The following is a 27,235-nucleotide window of genomic DNA, read 5'->3' as shown; positions in this document are numbered from 1 at the left end:
ACCTGACCACCCAGCACAAAAATAATATGTGACCACCAACACCAAGTATGGTTCCTCCAGTCAAACTGGGCCATTTCTACCACTGTTGTTAACTACCGGCAAGCAAAGCCTAATCACTGGTGAAATGAATTAACACTCTTGCACTGAAGGTCAGATGACAGGCTGTTAGGTGGAGAAATCAATTGTCCATTAAAGAGGGAGATGCGATGTGAACTGAGCAGAAACATCTTCTTTGGAAGCATCAAAGTGTAAGGGAGACATGGCGTTCAGTCAAAACAACAATAACACTCATATGATAAAACACACACAACAGAGGTTGCTCTAAATGTGTATGTACAGTACATACAACATTCTTTGCCAAGGGATAAGCTTTACAGGTTTTATCTTAACAGTTCAAAATTTATGACCAAGAAATTTAACACTTGTTTTGCCAGCAAAAAATTGTATAGCTTATGTTTATTTCAGGAACAGTTTAGACATCCGATATCCTGAAACACCCTGTGAAGTATAGAAATACATTAAGCTTTATTATTTAATTAATCCCATGACTATGTTTACCATATTTTGGGTCAGAATTAAACAGAGTTGTATAAGTTATCATGCACAGATCCCACATCAAACCATTACATTTAATTCCTTATAAAGGCAATATTTTGTTGCATATATGTACAGTATATGTGATTTAAAATATACTGTATGTTGTAACCTTGTGACGATGAAATTATTGCTTATAGCAGCATAGGGACCAGGACCAAATACTGTAGTTTGATCAAATGTATTGGTACCAATTGATGCAGTCACTTAAACTTAAAAGATTCAACACTGAATGCAAGTAGACGAAATCTGAGTTAAGATATTTGTATTTCAATTAGGTTTTCAATTAAAGAAATTTGTCCTTTAAATGACAAGAATTATTTACAATGGCCAATTTGACTCAGGTCTGGCAGCATGTCCTCACTGTGTCTTGATCCATAAAGAAATGTTCAAATTCATCCTTTTGCAGTGTTCATAAACAGGACAGTTGGTTTCACATTGGGCAACCCCAGGAGTCTATCCCAAATTGGAATTTGTCAGTCCCTATCTTTAAAGGAAATTAAAAAAAATCTGTAATTGAAACAAAACCTTGAAGAATTTCTCTTTCATTAAGGAGTCGTGCCAGTATTTTATATTTAACATGCATTTTCTGCACTTGTTCTCAGTTTGTTGGGCTTGGCCTATAAGCGGTGCGACAATAAAACCAAGACTTCATTTCAAGTGACACGTTTACAAGCAGGAACGATAAAATTGGGAACTCAGTGCTCAACTTCAACAGCTAAAATCTAAAGATATAGGGTTATTGCGCATATGCCCAACAAACCTATATTTTGGTTTTCATTAACACTTTTAAGAATTGTTTTTTTCCCTTTGCAGATGGGTCTTGTAAAATCTTCAGTCTAAATTTAAAAAAGAAAGAAAAATGAATTGGCCTCATGAACATATTTCATCACCCTGTAACCAAGCCGCACAAAAAATGCATCAGTGTTAATAGGAAACTCTACTGTAATGTGAAAAGTAGTGGTGAAACCTCTACTTCCCCTAATCGGGACAAAATGCCCCATATATATGCACCCAATCACCCCCCTTATTATCACTTTTTTTTTGTGTGTGTGTTAAACCGCAGCAAGCATGCCCACTAGTGAAACAGAATCGGTGAACACGGAGAATCATAATGGAGTGGAGGACAAATCACCCTGCTGTGGACCACTGTGGTGAGTGTGACATTATTTTTCTGTTTAGCAAAGATAGATAGACTTTATTGTCAAGGTGGCTGACTACTTATGTTTGACCAGATAAAGGATGGACACATTGGCTGTTTAACCTATAATAATAATAACTACAATATATCTTAAAACAGAAAGTGCACCTGTTGTTGCCCTTTATTTTAAGTTGTTTACACTAATTTTTTATTCTCCCCAGTCAAAAAATTACTAAGTCAAAATGCAGGTTAGTACCTTGGTAGTACTATCTTGGTACTGTATGACACTGCATGGTAGATGCCTTCTTCATTCATTTATTTTATTTAACTCATCTTGCATGCCTTATTTTGCCTCATATTTGAATTTTTCAGATTCAGTGTTTCCATGAATTTTTTTTTATTCTTTATTTATTCATTATTTCTGAATTATCCCATTCCTGACCAAACAGTCTTTATCCCAATCTTACCCTGATCTTACCTTGTTTACTCACCTAAAATCCAACCCAAAATGCATTTTTGTCAAATTTTACCTCAAGTTTTCTTGTGCTATTTCACCATGTGTAACTGCTTATGTAAGAAATAAAATGTATATATATATACATATGTATACATATATCTTCAGTTCATAAAGAAATATTAGTTATTATTTTGGCGTATCAGGTTTTACTACAATTTTAATCTCTGAATGTTGCTGCTAATGTCCTGCCCACTGTTCCTAAAATGGAATTTTTTGTCTGTCAGTCGTCAGTGGCGAAGTTGGAACCGTTTTTGCCGCAGGAAGTGTCGTGCAGCAGTGAAATCTGTGACATTTTATTGGCTGGTCATAATCTTGGTGTTCCTCAACACTCTCACCATTGCCTCTGAGCACTATAACCAGCCAGACTGGCTGACTGAAGTACAGGGTATCTATTTTTGTCTATTCTGTTTGTAAACAAAACATATATTCAGGGCAATTTTTGTAACTTTGTACAACTATGTTTGGACATTGTTACTAACCTAAGTTTTCTCCTCTGCAGATGTAGCCAACAAAGTTCTCTTGGCCATGTTCACCTTGGAGATGCTAGTGAAGATGTACAGTTTGGGGCTGCAGGCCTACTTTGTGTCCTTGTTTAACCGCTTTGACTGTTTCGTGGTGTGTGGAGGCATAATAGAGACCATACTGGTGGAGCTGGCCATCATGTCCCCTCTTGGTATCTCTGTTTTCCGCTGTGTACGTCTGCTTAGGATCTTCAAGGTTACACGGTGAGCAACAAAAAGGCATGTGTTTGAGATTGCAAAAGCATTTCAAACGCTCTTCTTTCTTTAAATCTTGTAATTTAACTGTATTTTTTAGAGACAAACTGTATTGTCAAATTTCAGTACTATTCTGACTGCTTTAAGAGAAATATGTGTAAATGTATTGATGGCCATTAACTTTGTGCTGCAGCCATGCTCGGAATGGTAATCTGTCAATTGTGACACATGCCAGACGGGCAGATGGGTTACTCAAAAGACAGTTGCAGTGGTCCTGACCATCATCAACTCCCCTACTAACTAACAGTCAATCCAGATGAAAAATAACCATGGACGAATTTTATCGCAGTCGAATTTTATCCCATTCCGATCCTGGCTGTAGCTTTGGAGGAGACAACGTCCAGTTCTTGTAATGACAGGCAGTGTTGAGATGCTGTTTTGATCTGCTGTAGTCACATTAAGAGGGCATAAATACATTTCAAAAAGAAAACAAGTAATTATTTGCTCAGAAGAAGTAAAAGTCCAGTCATTGAGTTAACAATGTGAGTATGTAGCTAGTTGTTATTCTGTTTTTACAAACTTGATGTCTTAATGTGATACACCTAATGAGGACATATGCAGATTTTCTGTGATTTTTTGGGTCCTTTAGGGATTAGGGTTAGGGTTAGATAATGAACTGTATTGTCCCTGGTTGGAGTTCTTCTGAGATCTTTCTTGGATCTCCCCCTCCTTTGCTTTCCGTCATATTTGTAGAAACTATACAGCCTACTGACAACAATACATACAGTACCATATGTCCCAAGAAAGTATATTGAAAGATGTAAAACATGATGCAGAAAATTTTGAAAAATGTCTGTCTTTGCAGAGTATGGTACTAAAACCTTTTCAAACCAATTTTTTTCTTTATTTGCCCCAAAATGCCATCACAAAAGTGTGTGTTTGTGTTTAGCATTCTGTGTGTTGGTCTTTTACAACTTGTTAATTTGTGTAATGTATTTTCTTTTCAAGTCACTGGGCATCTCTTAGTAATCTGGTGGCCTCTCTGCTCAACTCCATGAAGTCAATTGCCTCTCTCTTGCTGCTGCTTTTCCTCTTCATTATTATATTCTCCCTGCTTGGCATGCAACTTTTTGGAGGGAAGTTCAACTTTGACGAGACTGTGACCAAAAGAAGCACATTTGATAACTTCCCTCAGGCCCTGCTCACAGTGTTCCAGGTGAGTGTTTTATTCACTTCATTCAGATACAATTTACAATAATTGTCACATTTGATCACAGTGTCTATAAAAACAGAAAAAATTAAAGCCGCAAAGCGGCGATGAACGGGCCCTCATACCCGTGGCCACGTTGGGGTGTGTCGTGGCCACGGGGTACGAGGCAGCCTTGGGGTGTGCTGCAGCAGCAGGGTGTGCATGAGCCACAACATGTACTGCAGCCAGTTGCTGTGCACCTCCTGGAGCATGACCCAAATTCCTATGTAGATCTTTTCAGGCTGAGACTATAATCATGCATGTGAAATTTGATGCTGATGGAGCATTGTATATGAGAGCTACTACTGGCACTTACCAGTAGGTGGCGTTATGAGTATGAGCTAAAGATTAATATGTAGAGGTTGCAGGTGCTGAATTTTTGAAATATCGTAGGGGGTGCTACTGAGCTACTTTGCCACGCCCATGTTGGAGACCCCTAAAATATCAACATTTTCACCACTTCTGACGTGCCCGCACAGTTTCATACATTTCCAAACATGGCAAAAATGAGATTAAAGTGGCGGAAAATAATAACAAGCCTTTCAAACACAGTTGGGTCCTTGCACCCGTGCCCAGGCCCTAATAATCGCTAGGGTTTCGAAAGAGGTCCTCCCACTGCTTACAGTGCTCAGACCCTAATAAGGCTTGAAGATACACAACAATAAATAGGAAGTACAATATGCTACAGTATTCTATGTAGAAATAGATGATCATATTGGCATTTGAAAAATTAAGTGTACTGAGTTTTCAAATCTTGTATTTCTGTCAACACTTTTTCATGAAATGATTTATTTGTATACCTAGGGGTGAAATTCACAAAGGATGTATTATGACCACCAAGAGCACCATGAATTGTGCATGACCTGCGGCAGCCTTAAGCTCTGTTTGCCAGAGGATATTGCACAAATGCTTACTCTGTGAAAACATGAAATTTTGCATTTGAGAACAATTTTCTCTTGCTATGTGTCTGATGGTGGTGATCTGCAGCCTCCACTCTCTGGTATGAGAGCCATGTGGCTTTCAGCGCTTGTGTTTGTGAATTGGACTTTCTTTTCTTGAGAGGGCCATTTGCCAAAAAAAGGAACCAGTTTTGTGCCAAATGATTGCATATTATGTGATTTTAATGTGAAAAAAGTTACAGAGCAGAGTCATTAATTGCCATAACACAGTTCTGAGTGCATCTCACCCTTTGTAGGTGTTTTGTGAATTAGACTGCTCAATCATTTTGTAAATTCACTCCTGAAGGGTTAAATTGAGCTTAGCAGCTACGAGGCAAATCCAATGTTTATAAATGGACTTGTGGTAACAACTTCAACAACACCAACAGCTTATTACATCTATCGGGCTACCAGCTTTACCAAGCGGTCTGTGTAACAGAGTTTTAGGGAAAGACGAGGGGAGGCGGAACCTGCATCTATATCAACGGAGGTTGGTGTACAGATGTCACAGTGTTAAGGAAGTTATGCAGCCCTCACTTGGAGACTCTTTTTCTGAACCTTTTATTCACAGCAGGAGTTCTCCTCGTTTGTTCTGGTTGGTGTTTACGTCCCACCTCAGGCCTATGTAACTGAGGCGTGGTTTGGGGTTTTTAACAGAGCAAACCTCAGCCATGAACTACCAAAATATAGACAACATATACAGCGTTCCACCAAGGACACTAACATTCTAAACCACAGTTTAGACTCTCATTGCTCTGTTCCCCATGCAGCTTTGGGACTCTCTCACCACCAGTCTCGTCCATCTTATTCTTACCTACCAGCAGAAATTAAAATTATGCTAAGCCTGTACAGAAGACTGTGAAGAAATGGATAGAAGGGTCAAAGCTGGAGTGACAAACCTGCCTTGACTACATGGATTGGAGTGTTTTTGAAACTGCAGCCTCAGGACTGGATGAACTCACTGACATTGTGACATTGTACATTAGCTTTTGTGAGGACATGTGTGTGCAGACCAAAACCTTCTGCACATTCAACAACAACAAACCATGGTTTACATCAATACTCAGTCAGCTACATCAGGCCAAGGAGGAGGCCTACAGAAGTGGGGGTGTGGTCCTGAACAAGCAGGCCAGGAACACACTGACGAAGAAGATCAGGGTAGTAAAGAGGAGCTACACTAAAGCCGCTTTCCCACTGGTCAAAAAAACGCTAACACACAGCTTTTTTGCTTAATGGGAAAGGCTACAATCAGCATTCAGACCTGGGTCAAATGAATCTGCAGTAGACCTGGGTAATTACCGCCTCAGCTCCGATCAACATTGATGGAAACACAAAACCAATGTTGACACACTAATCTCCTACCTCTTTCCAGCGCGATGCCATGCTCCATCGGCAACTTCCGTCACTCCTTGTCATCTCAGCTAAATTCCATCCGTTTCTGTCCGAGCAGTGCTCGAACATCGTTTTAAATTCGTCGGCGCCAAGTTTAATAAACAGACTGAATGAGTAATAGATACAATAAAGACCTAACCACGTAACATCTTCACTCTTTACTAACGCTGTTTCGGGAGCGTTTGTGACGTCTGATGGTGACTCAGCAGCAAAAAAAAAAAAGAAAGCAGGATATTCCACTGGCAATGGGAAAAGAGGCAATCGGCATCTATACGCGGATCTTCCCAGTTCTGAAAAACCCACGTCAACACGTTAATTTCGGTTGGAAAGGGGTATGAGAAGCTAAAAACTGCTTTTCTGCGACCCTGCATCAGTGTGGAGAGGCCTGCAGAACATCACCAACTGCAGGAGACCATCCCCCCACAAATGGCGGAAGACCTGAACAACTAGTACTGCAGGTTTTAAAAAAACTCCTTCACACCCCTCACCCACTCAATCATCAAAGGACTACCTGCACCCCCTGCCACCCCCACCTACACTAAGGATCTGTGATGAGGATCTGTGTCAGCTCTTTCAGGACTGTATATATAGATGGACAACGCGTCTCCATCTGCTCCCATTGTACGTAATTGATGCCAAAATAGCCCCTGTGATAGGCGCTGCCATCTTGCAATGGTGACGTCATATGGAGCCAGAGACCTGGCAGTAGAGATCGGCGAGTGAAGCAGCCGTAGCCACTTCCGCTAACCCAAACAGACACTCAACTTACTGAAAAAACAGCAAGGATTCCGCACACCTGCGTGTTTAACAGCAGAATAGCTTCTCTGTTGTTTTGATCACGTTCCCACTCGCGGATCGTCCTCCACTCTGCTCACCCGGAACTGATTGGCTGCAGGAGCGGAATTTGTCAACAGAGCAGTCAATCATCATTTTGACAGCATCAAATAACTAATTAAAAATAAACTTGTCAGAAAAATGAACACTTGGACGTAAATGAGCATGATTATAACAAGCATAATGACAGAAACCATGTTTGAGAAAAATGTATTTGACATGTATTTTGATTTTATAGTTTGACCCATGTCCCATCTGTTAACATGGAGGAGGCAGGTTTTATGACCTATACTGCAGCCAGTCAGCAGGGGGCGCTTGAAATGTTTTGGCTTCACTTTTAGGGAGCTGTCATGTCGTCCATCTTTTTATACAGTTTATGGTCAGGAAAAATAAATGTGTAATAACCTAATCAACTGTACATGTGAGTTGTACAAACATCCACTGTGCTTGAGAAATATTTATTGTCATTGTTTAATTCACCCTCTTTTGATGTATATATTATTGCTACATCAAAGGTCAATCCACATTCTCTGTAAATACTGTAAATACTACAATTATCTACCTCTTGTACATAACCTGATTCCTAACCATATTTATCTCAGAACCTTTGCACTCTCTATTCCACCATTGCACTACTGTCTCCTGTCTACAAGTGTTGTCTTTTTTAAATAAGGTATATATATTTATATATTAATACCTTTAAGTATATTTTGTAGTCATAGGCCAGTATATAGTAGCTTTAGTATTTAGTGTTTTGGTGTTTGTGTTACTTTGTCAAACTTGTCCTTGTCTTAAGTGGAGTATGTCAATTTGCTTGTATGATTCCATGTCTATGCCCACATACAGTACATGGCCAATAAAACTGATTCTGATACTCTGTGAAGGCAGTGAGGTTATCTAGTCAGACATATCAGCATCTGTCCAATAAACCTCTTTGGTCCTATTTTATTCACCACAAGGGTGTGGACATTAATAAATACACTTCCATCCAGTGATATCATTGGTGTTGAGCTCTGGAACAGCTTTGCCAATCTCAGAGAAGCATGGCCATGACAATGATGACAACATAGTGTTGTATCAACGGTGCAGTGCCATAACAAACACACAGATGTTTTTAAAAAATAAATAAAAATCCAATAATTTATAGATTGATGATGATTAATATGGCTTCCACCATTTATGTGTTTCCAGATTTTGACAGGAGAAGACTGGAATACGGTGATGTATGATGGTATCATGGCATACGGTGGTCCGGCCTCTTCTGGAATGGTGGTCTGCATTTACTTCATCATCCTCTTCATCTGTGGAAACTGTATCCTACTTGCCACAAACAAACACAAATGCTCATATATATATATATATATATATATATATATATATAGGGCTTTTTCCTTAAGTCACATGAACAGACATCCTGCTAAATGTCTTCTTGGCCATAGCTGTTGACAACCTGGCAGATGCAGAGAGCCTCAACACAGCACAGAAGGAGGAAGAGGAGGCCAAGAAGAGGAATAATAGTGCCAAGTACAGCCGAGGATATGTTATATTTTTGCATTTCAATTTTTTTTAGCCGTTTTTGCTGTCATTTTTTGTGTTTATCAGAAGAACTTTCTATCTGCAAAAAAATGCCCTCTGCCTTTTCAGTCACTTCCTCTCTTGTCTCTAACAGGTATGCAGGCACAGATAAGAGAATTGAAGGCATGGAAAGAAACACTAAGGTATAAGGAGAATAACTCTCATCCTAAATCATGTACATTTTACAATTCATAGAATATAACTAATTTAGACCACTTTGCTTAAAGAGGATTATTTTATAGATACATTTTTACATGCTAAATCTGATTACTGTGTGTAGATGTCAGCAGAGATCTCGCTTGAGGAAGACAAAGACCTATATCCTGCCATCGACTTTCCAGGTAAAAGGGACTTGTTTTGAGTGAGGGGGAGGACTCAAACTGGGGTCAATAAATAATAAATCCCTTCATCCAATATCATTGTTATGTGATTGATGAAAAGTATGAACAGTGAGCGCAATCAGAGATAAAGGGTCTCAATATGATTTCAACAAATACAGTTAAACTGAGGTAGGTTTTTATCATAATTTCCAGCTTTATCTGTAATGTTTCTGGTTAGGACCCAAGTGCAGCACACAGTAGAGCAGGGATTGATGATCATTTTTAATTATAGGTAGGCAAACACAGTTAAGAATACACACAGTTCAGTTCAATGTTCAGACTTGAAGCCTTAAGAGTCACTGGGTTGGGTCGGAGGCACAGGCTATGTGAGCTGAACCTGGAGAATGGTGAGTGGGGTAATCTGATGGCACACTCACACAAAAGTTCATAAAACAGTAACAGTACAGTGAGGGAGCCGGCAGGGGACGTAGTTGAGGAGGAAGCAGGTAGAAATCCAGGAAAGCAATAGTTAACAGCAGTTAATCCAGAAAGGGAGCAGGCAAAAGATGAGTTCAGTCCAGGTGGAGATTCAGAAAGCCAGTAGGTAAGAGCAGCCAGAGAAAAAGGCAGACATGAACGCTGAGGCAGAACTCTGGGTTGGAAGCTGAAGTGATATCTGGGATAGCAACAAGGCTGGCAGGTCAGAGGCAAACAAGGTCAGCAATGGGGAATCAGTCCAGGTGAACGTGCTGAGTCTTGCATAGCAGATGAAGAACAATCTGGCAGTGAGATGTGTACTGAGTGTGAGATAAGGAGAGGTTTAAAAACTGGCTTGATTACTGATCAGAAGCAGCTCTGTGTCCAGGTGAACTGAGAGAGTTGACAAGGTGGGCTTGACAGGCAGGCACAGTGGAGCAGAGGAGGGGTGAGTGGAAAATTACTGGGAGAGGGCAGATGAAAGGTGATGCAGAACTGTGACAATACCTTCAGTCCAATCTCGGATGCCATAGGCTATAGTCTGACGACGATATAGCCCCTGGGCACACCTGCTGAACATGCTTGGGGCCGGCGGTTAGCGATAAACAACTTCCATTTCCACATGCTCCTTGTATACAGGAAAGAACTAATTTTTCTTGTGATTTACTTTAATTAACAGGTCTTACCTTTGCCGAAATGTCTTTTTTGTAATTTGTAAAAAGTAAAAATAAGGCTTTGTCAGGTCTGTCCTCAAAAGGAGAGGAAAACTACTTTTAAAATCATTGCCAGATAGCTGCTAATCAGAGCTGGGATGTCATTACGGCACATTACCTTCCGCCTGCTTTTGCTCTCCACACGGACAGTTTTTCCTGCATACAGATTCTACATTTCTATGTAGAATAGCATAGATAGCGGTTATTAGACTGTATAAATAATGAATGAGCTACTTTAACTTTGTGTTTCCCACAGAGGATATTCTGTTTGTGACAGTGACTGACTGCAGGTGCTTATTTATCAGACAAGAGAAGTAGCGGACTCACTGCTCGCCCACTTAGTGAGATAGTGGGTCGAGTTGACACGTAACAGGAAACTTAAAATAACCGATCTTCTCATCACTACGGTCCGCTGTATTATCTCTGGGAAAAAGCCAACAACTTCTGACTCCTATTTACTGGCCGGCAATTAAATAAATGTTTGATAAACACTGAACAGGGTAACAAGCCAGGTATAGTCACCACAGTATACCTGCTACTTAGTGCTTAAAATATATCAATACAATAATACTAGCATTTCACTCACAGAAAAGGAGCTCAGACCTGTTGGATGGCCAGAAAGTTCCATAAATCCAACAGAGAGACAGATTGATTGTTCAAATTTTGAAAAAAACTCCCCAAAAGGCTCCAACAACACAAACAGGCAAAGTTAAGTTCAAGTGACTGTTTTGACATCTAGCAAACAGCCAGCAGTATCCACCTATCAATCAAGTGAGCCAGCCCCTATGATTTAAGGCTTAATATATTTAAAACGTGTGTTGTAAAAAAAAAATCACCCCCCGTACAGTATTCTTGAACTATGAAATTAACAACTGTTTTTTGTACCAGCCTGTAAACATGTTTATTCCTGCCTTAAAAGCAGTTTTTACTCATGCATCGGCTTCATTTTTCAACACTGGAGGTTGCTGCTTGGCAAGATCCATGAAGAATGAATGCTATTGCAAAGAGAAGAACTCCAACAGTAACTGCAGTCTGAGAACAGCCAAATTGATAACAAAATACAGTTGTTAATATCACATTAGCTCAAGGACGTTTACATTTTTTAGACCATATACTGTATATTTTAGACAGGCAGAACAGCAAAACAATTTCTGGAGGAGAAAAATTATGAAATTTTCATAATCTAAAACAATAATGTGTACCATTTTCATAAACCTAATATCTTAAGCAAATGTAAATATCTAAAACTAAATATCTTTTGTCAGTGTGTGATAATGACAACGATAATGACAACTTCAAAGATGTCATGCCAGGACCCCGCCGCCAGAGGTTGTCCGAACTCACCATCAAAGAGAAGACTCCACCTATCCCGGTTGGCAGTGCCTTCTTTATCTTCAGCAGCACTAATCCGTGAGTCTCTGACATGGTGTTTGGTAATACCTATACAGAGGCAGAGGAACAAAAACACCTCTAAAAATTCAGTAAACAGGAAAAAAGCTACAATTAAAAACTTGTCAGAATTGTCCCCTTAGGTCTCCATTTCTCTTTCTTTTCTTCATGCTGCAGGTTTCGTGTATTCTGCCACAAGCTGATCAACCATCAGATCTTTACCAACCTCATCTTGATCTTCATCATGCTAAGCTCCGTCTCTCTGGCTGCTGAGGACCCAATACGCAACTTCTCTGCTCGCAATATTGTACGTTAACAACCACTGGGGCCATACACTGTCCTAAAAGGCTTCCCTCCCTGTCACTGTTTCAAAGGTTGTTAAAGGTGCCTGTGTCAACTGGTAACGCTACGTCTCAAAACATCGCCTTAATCTTAATAACATCGCTCGTGCACACGTGGCTCACGTGCTGTGAAAACTGAATCGCGAGGGAAAATATTTAACTATTGTAACTTAATAAAACACACTGCTGATGAAGACATTTACCTTAGTCGACAGACAGAAAGAGGGAGGCGAGGCAAGCAGCTGTGTGCATAAGTTCTTTGTGTTGGGCGGTGGGGAGGGGGAAAGCAATGTGATTAGATTTAAGTAGTTTGTCAATAAACACTTAATAAGTGTGGAAGTAAGCTATAACCATCGACAAACAGGGTAATTCAGACTGAATAAGTCTACATGTGATGTGGTGCTTCTCACATATATATATGTGTGTGTGTGTGTGTGTCTCTGTGTGTATATATGTGTATGTATATATATACATATATACATATGTATGTGTGTTTGTGTGTGTGTGTGTGTGTGTGTTTATACATGTATATGTATGTGTGTATATTCAATATGCCATAGTTATTTTTTATCTGTCTGACTCTAACTGTATCTATATATTGTGTCTTACTGTGCTGTTATCCTTGGATTACTTGATGACTTTAACTTGTGCATTGCCTCTTGCAGATACTTGGTTATTTTGACTATGCTTTCACGGCAATCTTTACTGTTGAGATCCTGGTGAAGGTAAATGAACTTTGTGCTGTGTTGTGCTGTGCTGGGTAGAGCTTCAGTAACTCTGCTTGCTTATGTCACTCTGATTGCCTCCTCAGATCCTAGGCTATGCAGACTATGTCTTCACTAGTATGTTTACATTTGAGATCCTTATTAAGGTAAACAATAAAAAATGTTGCGCTGCCTCTGTAAAACCCACCACTTCCAAGCTTGCTGCACATGTCCTCCCCCCTATCATCATTGTCTCTATAACTTTAAGTGAAATTGCCAGCTGCTTGTCTTGTTGCCTAGGCGCTAATCCGTCCACCTGGAAATCATGCAATATTTTTTGTCTTTTTGTCACTTTTCTATCATGGCCTACTTCCCTTTTTCATCCTTGATCAGTTTATGGACCAGTGGCTCTCCAAAGTGCAACTACTTGTTTGGGTGTATATTGCAGTCTTTTTATGTCTGAAGATTAAAGCTATATTTTTGGTTGGCATAATGACCCTGGTGGCGTTTAAAACCTTTCACCCATAATTATATTTTTGACTTTTACCATATTTAGAACAACAAAAATACTGCAATTTTTATTAATTGATACATTTTATATATTCTGGACTGTGTAGAGATGACTTGAACCTGACCTAACATAAAGTTTTATATCCCACTGCCTTCTCTGAACACTGAAGTGCACCCTTTCTCAATATTTTGTTTGTTTTGGTCAATATATGTCAATATACGAAGAATGTGCTTGACAAAAACCACAAAAAAAAACAGAAAAGTGTCATTATTCCTGCTATAAAATTAAATCCTTGGCCTGCCCCCTGACTCACTGCATACCTGCACCAGGTAAATTTCATGCATTATAGCTTGAGCCTAAAATTCAATCCAGGGCGATTAAAATCCCTGTTTCATGAAAAGTGTTTATATTACATTCCCTGGCCTAATCTGCACTGGAAATGCACGTTATTTCCCCTCGTCTTGTCTAAACATTTTGCATACTTTATGATGTTATTTGTTTGCATGTGTTTGTGTGTGTGAGTTTATCAATATTTTGTTTCAATTTTGTATAATATTGACTATGCTTATCAGAAATATTGCTTGAAACTATTATTAATTTCAGAATATTAGTATAGGTATCTGTTTGTATTTGCTCTAAGTAACATAGTTAGATAACATAACAGCTTGATTACAATGGAGGATTATCAACTGGGAAATTCTTTAAAGAATAAGTGACATCAAAACCCATGTTCGAAATGCAAATTAATGTTGATGTAAGGGAAATCCAAAGAGGATATATAAAATCAGCCAAACCTTTTTGTACACACAATTTTATTTTAATTGTTACCTGCATGGGCGTAGGAACCATTATAACAAGTCCCAGTAAGTTTAAATAAACAATGAGTGGTTACTAGTAAAGATGACTCTGAATTAGTCATCAAATCAATTTCAATCTTCAAACATGATCTGACTGGGGCTAACCATTTCCTCTAGATGAAATTAGAAAATATAGCCTTACCATAATTATTATTTTTTTTTTTTTGGTGCTATAGCCAGATAATTACCAAACTACATTTTAAAAGGCATACAGAATACAGGAAATCACCTACTCTACGTTTTTTGACTCTGTTTTTTCATCATCTACTTTGTTTTTTTTTCTGGGGGAGTACCCCCAGACACCCAGTCAAATTGTCCCACACACTTTAATTATGCTTCCTACACCCATGGTTACAGGCAATAGTTTTTGGTAACAGATCATTTTGATCGTAAAATTAGTATATAAAACACATTTCAGCCTAACTTGCAGCTTTCCCAATAGCAGTTGACATTTAGGGGGACAGGTGAGACGAGTGTTTAATTGTATATATATTTTGTCCTGACTTTTTCTCCTCTGTCAAGATGACAGCATTTGGAGCATTCCTTCATAAAGGAGCATTCTGTAGAAACTACTTCAACCTTTTAGACCTGCTGGTCGTTGGTGTGTCTCTGGTCTCCTTTGGGATTCAGTATGTATTGTTCAATTGCTTTTTAATGTCTGAATTTATTATTGAGCAACTGCATTTTTGGTGTTAATATATAAACATTTCTATTTGCTCTGCCAGTGGCAATGCTTCTAATGCCTCTTTGACAACATGCTCTTGATTTTGATCAGCTGAATTCACTGGCTTTTTTTCTTCTTTAATAGGTCCTCTGCTATCTCAGTGGTGAAGATTCTCCGTGTTTTGAGAGTCCTGCGTCCACTCAGAGCCATCAACAGAGCCAAAGGACTAAAGGTCAGAATTGCAATTACACAACATGGTGCAATGTGTTTCCATCTGTATTTATGTTAAGTTTTCTTAGAGTATGTTAATGATAATTGAGCTGTTGCTTATACTTAATGGGTAATAATGATTTGTGTCCTTTGCAGCATGTTGTCCAGTGTGTGTTTGTGGCCATCAGGACAATTGGCAACATCATGATTGTAACCACACTGCTGCAGTTCATGTTTGCTTGTATTGGAGTGCAGCTCTTCAAGGTACAGTGAAAAGATGGACAGGGGAAAAGAGAGATGAGAAAGATGGAAGAGGGAAATTGGATAACAACCAAGTCAATAGGCTTTACTGTAAAACAACAAATAAGAATGTTATAAACAAAAAGCTCCTCTGACTTTATCTTGTTTTTTGATTTTTGTTATTGTTTTTTTTAACAAAGGGCAAATTTTATCGCTGCACAGATGATGCAAAGTCCAGTCCAGATGAGTGCAAGTGAGTTTCCTTTGTAAGATTCTTCATGATTTCCAGCTTTAGACATTAGCCAAAATTAGGGTATGTCTTTGCACTGGTGCTTATTTGGGGTTAATATTTTATCTTTAATAACAGAGGTACCTACATTCTCTATAACAATGGGGACACAGCAGCACCTATGGTGAAGGAGAGGATCTGGTACAACAGTGACTTTAACTTTGACAATGTCCTCATGGCCATGATGGCTCTTTTTACGGTCTCCACCTTTGAAGGATGGCCCACGTAAGTACTGCTCTGCGTCAGAGGAAGAATTCAGATTTAACTATTCTTTACATCATAATGGAGAATAAGAGTTCATTTAAAGTTTGATAATTGTTCAACTTTATTTACAGTTACAAATGACAACATACGTATATATGCAGACAGGAAATTATGACTTGATTGTTATGTAAATTTACCATAAACACCGATCCATACAAATGTGGCAACATTTTCTTTGAAAAACAAAAGGAATGACAGTTGATATGAAGTTTTTACCGTTCATTGACTTTCTTTTTTGTGTGTCCCTGCAGTCTACTGTACAAGGCAATCGACTCTAACAGAGAGAACATGGGTCCCATTTACAACTACCGCATCGAGATCTCCATCTTCTTCATCATCTACATCATAATCATTGCCTTCTTCATGATGAACATTTTTGTTGGATTTGTTATTGTCACCTTTCAGGAGCAGGGGGAGAAGGAGTACAAAAACTGCGAGCTTGACAAGAACCAGGTAGGAAGAGCCCATCAGGGTTTATGTGTTTGTTTATGATGAGTGTATTTTTTTTACCAGGGTACATTGCCATGGTCACTTGCTTCACACTTTACCTGATCCAGCGGGTTATGTTGATGAGATGAGAGATCAATCCATATGAAAACACGTCCTTCGAACGTATCATTTCTCTTGATCTGGGAGCTGGGTGTGCGGATCATGAGAGAAAAGAAATCAGAGGAAACATTGCTTATTTTTGATATCTTGGAAGACTTTAATTTTGAAATTCCACACCAGAATGTCCTGATATTTTCTGAGTTACACACTGAGGTCTTGTACTTTCACTCTGAAGTGAAATTATTCATTGGCAATGAGTAGGTTCCTTTTAATGCTAATTTGAAATGAAGATAAAAAAGATAGCTGATACAGGCGAATTTAAAGGGCTTTCATTTTGAAATTCCACATCAGAATGTACTGATACTGTATGACTGACACTGTGCGAAGGTCTGCTATCATCCTGAAGTGAAATTAGTCATTGGCAATGAGTAGTTTCCTTTTAATGCTAATTTGAATTCAGGGTTAAGATAGCTGAGAATTGAAAGAGCTTTTATTTTGAAATCCCAAATCACAATGTACTTACACTTTATAGTTTGCAGGCCGTAGTTATCATTCATTAATTTATTCATTCAGGAAAAAAAAAAAAAGATTCATCATTCATTTATGTATTTATTCATTCATTCATTCATTCATTAATTCATTAAATTATTCTTGAATAAATATATGTATCTGAAACTGCCTTTCACATTCACCTGAATGTAGCTTTTTTTTTGAAGGCAGCTCTTACATACTCCTACCGTAATGCCTAGGATATGCACATTTCGCAAAACAACGTGGTGGCTGGCTGGACCGTTTTTTTGAAGTGGAGGCTGGCTTGACCGCAGTGTCAAATGGCAGTGAGAACCATTCACACATGAATAAATCCTTGAGCACTTGTTGTTGAGACACATCTTTCGATAGCGACTCTATCCTTATGGCCACAGTTGCCGGGCCGAGAGGCTCACGTGTGATCCTATTTTTAGTATAGTCTTTGTTTTTACAGTCTTTGAATTAAGTGTCAGAAGTGACACACATTCCCTCTTTCATTCGGAAAGAAAATTGTAACCAGAAATGTGGACTTGAGTCATGGTGTGTAGGACTCGAGACGACTTGAGTCATGGTGTGTAGGACTCGAGTCGACTCGAGTCACTGTTTTGATGACTTGCAATTTGACTTGACGAAAAATGAATGACTTGCAATTTGACTTGACAAAAAATGAATGACTTGAAACTCGACTTGACTTGAGGCATGATGACTTGCGTGTGCTCATAAGTTTAAATGTTAGCTGTTAAATATAAAGTGATATAATTCAATGTTAGAAGTTTCTATCTAACTATCAAGTATGTATGCAGTGCAAACTGGATATCATGATTGGACGACTTGAAAAGCTCCCCGGTGTGTGACTGTCATGATTGGATGTCAGTCAAACTCCTCGCTATGACAACACGTAACATCAAAGACCCCAGCTAAGGGATGGAGAGGGAATATTAAATCCAAAAAGCTACAAAGACTTTCAATATTTTAAGAACACTACATGTTATATAAACTCTAAAAGGACTAAAATCAACTGCACTCTGGACTCCCCTGGCCTGGCCAATGTCCATGATTGTATGTATGTTCTGACAATTTTAAACACTTATTGTAATGCCTTTTGGTGTAAATAAAGGTATATAAAAAAATAAAAAGAGGGAATATTAAATAAATGAGCTATTTGTTTTTGCTTTGATTACATTTATTTCACTGAATATTAATAATTATAATACAGATACAATTCATTTTCATACTTTTTTAACAGGTTATATATTATTGGCCAATTGGTATAAATTGGCCAATAAAATCATTATTAGACGGGCTACTAATACCTTATCTTTTCTCTTTATAAAGACCGGATACTACAGGTAAGAATACTGTATCTTGGACTGTGGGAGGAGAAAAAATGACTTGATTTGGGACTTGACTTGCCTTAACAAAGGACTCGACTTGACTTGAATTGACATAACCTGTGACTCGACTCGACTTGACTTGCCCAAGAAAAAAATGACTCGAGACTTGCTTGAGACGTCGACCAAATGACTTGAGACTTACTTGGGACTTGAGCAAAGATGACTTGGTCACAACACTGATTGTAACTAACAGTAGCTTCACAACAGCATCACAAGCCAACCAATCACAGAGGGGATCAGGAGAGCATCATGTCATTTCAACATTTCTGGATTGGCTCGATTGAGAAAAAAAATATATAGATTACATACAATCAGATTTTTTTTTAACCATTATTATTTTTCCCCTTATGTTTTGCGATCTACTTTGAGCTTCCCAAAGATCGACAGGTCGATTGCGGTCAATGGGATGGCGACCCCTGTTCTAGACCGTACTCTTTGTTATATTATTTAGAGAGACCCATGAGAAAACACTTGGCAACATTTCACAGACAGTGGCTAGAAAAAGCTTCCTTTAAACAGGCAGAAACCTGAAGCAGAACCAGGCTCATGTTGACAGCCATCTGTCGCGACTGTGTTGGGCTTAGAACATGGGACAGATGAAGATGCAGAAAGAGAGAGATGGATAGAGACAAACAAAACAGAGTTACAACAACAACATTACAATAAAACTGATATTTAATTTTTTTAATTGCTTAAAATATGTTTCACTTTAACCCTGTCCACAGCAATGATTGTATGAATAGATGAACGACGCGTCTCCATCTGCCCCCATTGTACGAAAGTGATGCCAAAATAGCCCCCGTGATAGGCGCTGCCATTTTGCGATGGTGACGTCATATGGAGCCAGAGTCTGCGCAGTAGAGACTAGCGGCACCGCCGTAGCCACTTCCGCTAACCAAAACCCACACTTACCGAAAAAACAGCAAGGTTCTCGCTCGCCGGCTTGTTTAACAGCAGAACAGCTTCTTTGTGTTGGTCAGTGGTTAATGTTCACAGGTATGGAAACTTTAATGACTTTAGTGATTGTTTTTGTTACGTTTTCTCTCGCCGTTCGTCCTCTACTCTGCTAATCCGGAACTGATTGGCTGCAGGAGCCGTATTTTTCAACAGAGCTGTCAATCATCATTTTGACAGCATCAAATAACTAATTCAAAATAAACTTGTCAGAAAAATTAACACTTGGACGTAAATCAGCATGATAATAACTAGCTATAATGACAGAAACCATGTTTGAGAAAAATGTATTTGGCGTGTATTTTGATGGGCTGCACAGTGGTGCAGTGGTTAGCGCTGTTGCCCTACAGCTAGAAGGTCACTGGTTCAAACCCTGGGCCTTATTGTGTGGAGTTTGCATGTTCTCCTCGTGCACGTGTGGGTTCCCTCCAGGGTCTCCGGCTTCCTCCCACAGTCCAAAGACAATGCTTGTAAGGTTAATTGGTGACTCTAAATTGCCCATAGGTGTGGGTGTGAGTGCGAAAGGTTGTCTGTCTCTATGTGTCAGCCCTGTGATTGACGGGCGACCAGTCCAGGGTGTACCCCGCCCTTCGCCCAATGACAGCTGGGATAGGCTCCAGCCCCCCACGACCCTGAACAGGATAAGTGGTATAGATAATGGATGGATGGATGGTGTATTTTGATTTTATAGTTTGACCCATGTCCCACCTGTTAGCGTGGAGGAGGCGGGCTTTATGACCTATAATGCAGCCAGTTAGCAGGGGGCGCTCTAAATGTTTTGGCTTCACTTTTAGGGAGTTGTCATGTGTCCATCTATATATATAGTCTTTGGTCTCAGCCTTACATAGCTTGGCTTCCATGTCGTTACTCCATCCAGCTTCTCCAACACCTGACAGTCATGTACTGAAGTTATACGATAACAAAGTAACAAAGTATAAAAAATACTCTATGTAAAATTCTATCTGTTAAAATGTTTAGCGAACAAATATTTGCTATATTAAAATACCTAGCTATATAATCGTTCTTCTTTTCATTATTTCATCATCTATTTTAAGACTTAGATTAAAATGGATATACTAAGAGTCAATTTGTGCTCTAACCTGAAACCAATCAGACTTATTAAATCTGGTAAGTCTGACTGGCCAAAAGTCTGCCTCTTTTAACACAAAAATAACATCTTGTGATTCTCTTTGTCTGTCTGTTTCTTCTTTTGCCCCCAACTACCCTCACCACCACCTCAGCGTCAATGTGTGGAATATGCTCTTAAAGCTCGTCCCCTACGGCGCTACATCCCAAAAAACCACTACCAGTACAAGTTCTGGTATGTTGTCAACTCTACAGGCTTTGAGTACGTCATGTTTGTCCTAATCATTCTCAACACCCTTTGTCTGGCTATACAGGTAAGTCTTTAGGTAAAAATGTATATGAACTTACTAGTGAATCTACCCTCATAACACATCATCAGCAATACATTGAAATACAATACGTTTTGATAATACATTTATTTTGTTGGATTTTTTTTATTTTTCATTAGTCTTTTATCATCTCTTTACAGCATTATGGTCAGTCTCATCTGTTTAACTATGCAATGGACATCCTCAACATGGTTTTCACTGGGGTTTTTACTGTGGAAATGATCCTCAAACTCATCGCCTTTAAACCCAGAGTAAGTTTCCTCTTCTATGCATTCCCCTCCTTTCCTCTCCTCTCCTCTCCTAAATATTTGCATTATTTATACAAAACTAAAATCTTTTCAATATGCAGTATTGTCTTGATTGGAGTTTTTTTTGTTTTAGATCTCCCTTTAAATTTAACCACTGAAAAGGTTTATATTGTTACCTCAAAGCATATCCATTTTCCCTTAAGCCCCACCCTCAAATACTCTCTTCCTGTCCCACCTTCACTCTTTACCCTCCATTACACCCTACTGTAACCTCTCTGCTTATACTTCCCTGCATCCCCCACATCTCCTGCCTCCCACTCTCCTTGCGCTGGCTGTGCATGCTGCCATATTCAGGGTTATGTTGGTGACGCCTGGAACGTCTTCGATGCCCTGGTGGTGATTGGCAGTGTAGTCGACATCATACTCAGCCAGGTAGAAAGATGTTCTTTCTACCTGCCTTCCCTCTTCCTGCTCTTCCATTGCAGCTGTCACTTGTTCCTTCCGTCACAACTATCCTCCTTCTTCCTTCCTGTCTTCATTTCGTGTTTGTTTGTTTTTTATGTTGGCTTGAACTAATTATTGTTTATGATGCTAGTCTGTTGAATCTGTTGTGGAGTTAATGGTTGATAAGTACTATAGACCATAAACATCCCAAAGGGCTAGAAAATTCAAGCCACTGCTTCATGCCGATAAGATATTTTTAAAAATATCTAGTTATAAGTCTGTGGTGGCCATTTCATGTATCCTGCCAATGGACCACTGCAGCAAAAAAAAAGTAAAGGAGTAATGACATATGATTAATTAAAACAACTTAGTTTTCAGAGAGTCAACACTCTCAGACTTAGCCCGTAAGGATTTCACTTGACTCATTCTTTTATATTATGTCTACTTTTTAATATTCTTCTCTTTCTATCTTTCACAATTCTCTTCTCTTTTTTTTTTTTACCTCTTTTCCTTTCCTTTCTTGGTCTTATGTCCTTTATTATGTTTTTCTGTGTCTTTTTGATGCTTGTGCTTGCAGAACTATTTTGCTGATGCATGGAACACGTTTGATGCCTTAATTGTTGTGGGTAGCGTGGTTGACATTGCCATCACTGAGATCAATGTAAGTAGTCATGTATCACACATACATGCCTGTCCTACTGTGACCCTTCCAAGCAAGAAGGCCTTGCTCTAGCATAAAAATCACAACTGTCTCTTTCATGCATGAATTAATGTTCTTCACAAGCCCCAGCAACAGGCATACAATTATAGTTTCATGATTTGTTAAAACAGCGGTCACTTAACACAGTTAATACAGTTTGACCTAAGCTTTTAAACTTATGTTGATTTATACAGCTTTGTGTTGAGAACTATGATGCTTTTCTCCACAATAAAATATTTCATTGTATAGAAATAAAAGAAGGTAAAGGTGTTAAGTTGTGCTATAATTTTTCATTTAACTGGGTCAATTTACATGTACACAATTTAATGGGGAACGGGGTGGTACCAATAAATAAATATTAAATATTTCCAAAGGCTGAAACCAAAATCTGCAATCACAGTAGTAATTTGGCTTGGATTGCAGCATCTAGCATTTGACATCATTCCCTCTAAATAATATTGTCTTCCCTCTTTTATTCTACTTCGTTTTAACATTTGTTTAGCAAATTATATGCTATAGAACAGAATAGTCATATTTATTCTCTATTCTTAATTCAGTAAGTATATAGGTTTAAGGATCCTTGTATGTTCACTTTGAGAAATGTACACGTTTTTCGTCAAACCAGGTCAGGCCTCCTTGGAGTGATGTACTCGACCCATTTTAACCAATCTTCTATTCGTGTTGAGTCAGGTTGTAGCCTTGTCGAAGCTTTTTTCCCTTCAATCATCAGTATTCTCATTAAGTATTTGTCTGCTTTAGTCTGAATATTTTGTGTAGTGGCGCCCATACACAGTACAATGTCAAAGCATCAAATGCAATTGTGGTCCCAAATACAGTTTCCCAGCATTTATGGATCTCTTGCCAGGCATTCCCAGAATATGTGATAATGATTAGTTACAGTTGATCCGCAAAGCCTCTTTTTTCTGGGCAGGAGAAATGAAAAACCTTCCATCCAGATTTTCTCCAGGTTTCAGAGTAGGTAGGTAGAGGTAGTTTTCCACTGAGATTTGCAAATGTTTTCCCATTCCTCTCCAGATATAACTATTCTGCCTTCTTTATCCCATTTATTTTTAAAGGTGCTATATGTTACTTTCAGAAAATCCTCCTTCCTAGTGACACTGGCCATTGAGGGAACTGCAGTCAACCTTCTTGTACGAGCTTGCGCAGACACTCACACGCATGAACGAGCATCCGGGGTTTTTGCTGAAGACACACGAAACTGAGCATGCTCAATCTCGGAACTCACCAACTCTGTTTACTTTTCACTGACGAGACGTGTTTATTGACTGGTATCATGTTGACCAGCATCATGTTGTCCAAAATCAACACTGTTTGTCACAATACCTAAGTTAGTATCATGTGGCCAAAAGTTATTTGTCAAGCTAGATAACTGACAAACACACTCAGATAGTATTTTGGTAGTCACCACGTTAGCGAGCATGCTAAGGTTAGCCAACAACATAAATACGCTGCATGACTCCGGCAGGGCGGCTGAAGAGACCTGGGATGAAGTACTTGTGCTGTGACAGAAAAGCTGTACCCGGTGAGAGAAAAAACGCTGCACGCGGTTTTTGTTTCTATGACAACAATAAGTTGTGGCGTGGGTCTGTTTTAATTCACAAAAGCAATCAAAGGTCTCTCCATGATTCGCATGCCCTGCCGATGTTGACTCTAGTTTTCCACTGACGTTAGTCACATTCCTGTTTGGCCAGATGTGTGTTGTTTTTATTCTTGTGTACACTTTGTATTGGTGTTGTTGTGGATGCCAGTCGTTTGTTGGCATTATCCTTCTCCATTTCACAGCTTTCGTTGTCTCGTGATGTAGTGGCGGAGAATGAGCTCTCGGCAGAGGTACTCACAAACTCGCAGAAACGTCACATCCTCTTGTTTCGCGGAAAAACAGTCCCGAGTGCTTTTAATAAAAATGTTAGGGGCAATGAAGAAAGTTGTGAAAGGTCTCAATTTATCAGTTCCTACTACTATCCCTTCACACATTGGCAATACAAAATTATACAGTGCTCAAAAAAATAAAGGGAACACTTAATCAACAAATCCTAGATCTCGATGAATGAAATATTCCACTTGAAAATCTTTATTTATTAGATAGTGGAATGCGTTGAGAACAAAATAACATAAGAATGATCAATATAAATCAAATTCATTAACCCATGGAGGTCTGGATTCAGAATCATACTCAAAATAAAAGTGGAAAAATCTGATCACAGGCTGATCCAGCTTCTGTGGAAATTCCTCAAGACAATTCAAAATGAGGCTCAGTAGTGTGTGTGGCCTCCACGTGCCTGTATGCACTCCCTACAACATCTGGGCATGCTCCTGATGAGATGACGGATGTTCTTCTGAGGGATCTCCTCCCAGACCTGGATCAGGGCATCAGTGAACACCTGGACAGTCTGTGGTGCGACGTGGCGTTGGTGGATGGAATGAGACATGATGTCCCAGAGGTGCTCGATTGGATTCAGGTCTGGGGAATGGGCAGGCCAGTCCATAGCATCAATGCCCTCGTCATTCAGGAACTGCTGACACACTCCAGCCACATGAGGCAGAGCATTGTCATGCATCAGAAGGAACCCAGGGCCCGCTGCACCAGCATATGGTCTGACAATGGGTCTGAGGATCTCAACCCAATACCTAATGGCAGTCAGGGTGCCATTGGCTATGACATGGAGGTCTGTGCGGCCCTCCAAGGAAATGCGTCCCCAGACCATCACTGACCCACCGCCAAACCGGTCATGCTGGAGGATGTTGCAGGCAGCAGAACATTCTCCACGGCGTCTCCAGACTCTGGCACGTCTGTCACATGCTCAGTGTGAACCTGCTCTCATCCGTGAAGAGCACAGGGCGCCAATGGCGAATCTGCCAATCCTGGTGTTCTCTGGCAAATGCCAATCGGGCTGCACGGTGTTGGGCTGTGAGCACAGGCCACACTTCCGGACGTCGGGCCCTCATACCACCCTCATGGAGTCTGTTTGACAGTTTGAGTAGAAACATGCACATAAGTGGCCCGCTGGAGGTCATTTTGTAGGGCTCTGGCAGTGCTCCTCCTGTTCCTCCTTGCAGAAAAGAGCAGATAGCGGTCCTGCTGATGGGTTGTTGTCCTCCTAAGGCCCCCTCCATATCTCCTGGTGTACTGGCCTGTGTCCTGGTATCTACTCCATGCTCTTGACACTGTGCTGGGAGACACAGCAAACATTCTTGCCACCATGCGCCTTGATGTGCCATCCTGGATGAGCTGCACTACCTGAGCAACTTCTGTGGGTTGCAGACACCGCCTCATGCTAACCTCTAGTGGTGTGGGCACTGGCAAAATGCAAAAGTGACCAAAAATCAGCCAGAAAGGATGAGGACAGGGAAATGGTCTGTGGACACCACCTGCAGAACCATTCCTTTATAGGGGTTGTCTTGCTAATTGCCTCTCATTTCCACCTGTTGTATGTTCCATTTGCACAACAGCAGGTGAAATTGATTCACAATCAGTGTTGCTTCCTAACTGGACAGGTTGATATCCCAGAAGTGTGATTGACTTGGAGTTACATTGTAATGATTATGTGTTCCCTTTTTTTTTTGAGCAGTGTATTTGATTGATGAATACATGTAAAATCTTTCATATAGCCCCTTTAATATATTGGGTGTCCACCTTTGAGGACTTTTGGAGGCCCTTATAAAGTCTGGATACTATTCTGTATTTGCCCTCTGATTAGTATGTTGATATGCCATTGTCTGCTCTTTCTAACCCCTCTTTAATGATTTGATTTACTGAATGCCTCATTTGTAAGTATCTAAAAAAGTCCAAGCCATATTTTTTCAAGTTTCAAAGCTCTGTAATGTTCTGTTGTGTATAAAACAACAATAGACTGTGAGTCTTTAACTTATCGAGATTTTGAATCTGGTGTCTGTCATGTTGGGGATAAAGTCAGTATCATACGCACACCATTTTAGTATTTTCATTGCCCCACTCAAATTTCTGACAGATTTTAAAGCTAATTTTGTCCATGGGTTATTCCTATCTAAAGATTTGTCTAATATTGTTTTGTCTGCTAACATGGCCTGTATTGGGGGTCCCCCAGATTTTTTATCTTCTATTTCCTGCATAGACAGACTAAAGAACTTTGCGCTGCATCGTACTAATCCCTTAAACTTGACAAGGCCAAGCCTCCTTTTCCCTTTGATAATTGCATTATTTTATAATTAATTCTATTTCATATTTAACTTTTTTTTAACCCATCCAGATATATTGGGAAATTGATTTGTCCCATTCTACGAATTGTTGTTCAGGTATTTTAATTGGGAGTGATGGAAAGAGATATATCAGATGTGGCAAAACGGCCAGCTTAACTGACTCTAATCTTCAGTCAGTTCAGAAAGGGTATGAGGTTCCACCTGGATACATCAGATTTAATTCTGGAGTTTAAAGGGATGTAGGTGGCCTCAAATAGTTGTGTCCTTGGTTAGATTAACTCCAATATATTTCATCTTTTTTTTTTTTATATCTCAGACCGTACGTATCATTTTGGTGCTTTGGGAGGTCAAACTTGATGGTCATGACCTGAGTTTTTTTGATGTTTAGATTGTATCCTGATAGTCGACCATATTCTTCCAAAGTTGACATCAGAATGGGTAAGGAGTTTGATGGCTTGGTCAGAAAGATTAATACATCATCCGTAAAAGGTGAAGTTTATGTTCCCCTTCCCCAATTTTTATATCCGTGATCCCTTCAGTCTGTCTTATACAGTGGCTAAGAGGTTCTATGAATAGTGCGAAGAGAAGTTGGGTGCAAGGACAGCCTTGTCTGCATGAACATTCTAATATAAAGGATTTTGAGAGGCTGCCATTGATTCTGATTCTTGCTGTTGGTTTCATATATATTGCTTGGAAGGCCTCTATAATAGTCTAATGAAAGCCAATTTTATTCAGTACTTTATAGAGAAAGGTCCATCTGACAGAGTCAAAAGCCTTCTCTGTGTCCAGTCACATTAATAAAGCCCATGTCTTATTTTGAGAGAGGGCAAGCTCAATTGTGGTAACGGTAACTTGATGTGGCACATCCAGT

At 39.5% G+C, this 27,235-nt stretch overlaps 1 protein-coding gene across 1 annotated transcript in view; it reads left to right on the top strand.

The window, feature by feature from the left end:
- The window catches only part of cacna1db (calcium channel, voltage-dependent, L type, alpha 1D subunit, b), a 180,394-nt gene that overhangs the window by 110,618 nt on the left and 42,541 nt on the right, over positions 1-27,235 (top strand). The window contains exons 11-30 of the mRNA XM_069659609.1: positions 1,661-1,748; positions 1,957-1,983; positions 2,477-2,637; positions 2,752-2,977; positions 3,977-4,184; positions 8,573-8,693; positions 8,791-8,898; positions 10,044-10,070; positions 11,732-11,876; positions 12,033-12,162; positions 12,862-12,921; positions 14,791-14,897; positions 15,077-15,164; positions 15,299-15,406; positions 15,583-15,635; positions 15,750-15,896; positions 16,187-16,388; positions 20,602-20,760; positions 20,916-21,026; positions 22,045-22,128. Coding sequence (XP_069515710.1) covers positions 1,661-1,748; positions 1,957-1,983; positions 2,477-2,637; positions 2,752-2,977; positions 3,977-4,184; positions 8,573-8,693; positions 8,791-8,898; positions 10,044-10,070; positions 11,732-11,876; positions 12,033-12,162; positions 12,862-12,921; positions 14,791-14,897; positions 15,077-15,164; positions 15,299-15,406; positions 15,583-15,635; positions 15,750-15,896; positions 16,187-16,388; positions 20,602-20,760; positions 20,916-21,026; positions 22,045-22,128 — 2,360 coding nt within the window. The remainder of the gene's footprint in view (positions 1-1,660; positions 1,749-1,956; positions 1,984-2,476; positions 2,638-2,751; positions 2,978-3,976; positions 4,185-8,572; positions 8,694-8,790; positions 8,899-10,043; positions 10,071-11,731; positions 11,877-12,032; positions 12,163-12,861; positions 12,922-14,790; positions 14,898-15,076; positions 15,165-15,298; positions 15,407-15,582; positions 15,636-15,749; positions 15,897-16,186; positions 16,389-20,601; positions 20,761-20,915; positions 21,027-22,044; positions 22,129-27,235) is intronic.

Source organism: Semicossyphus pulcher, unplaced genomic scaffold (genome assembly GCF_022749685.1).
Source record: "Semicossyphus pulcher isolate SPU_LCO1_2020_fin unplaced genomic scaffold, fSemPul1.0.p SCAF_13, whole genome shotgun sequence".
In the NCBI taxonomy this organism is placed as follows: domain Eukaryota; kingdom Metazoa; phylum Chordata; class Actinopteri; order Labriformes; family Labridae; genus Semicossyphus; species Semicossyphus pulcher.
The sequence above is the reverse complement of the archived record's forward strand: the minus strand, read 5'-3'. Positions and strand labels throughout refer to the sequence as shown.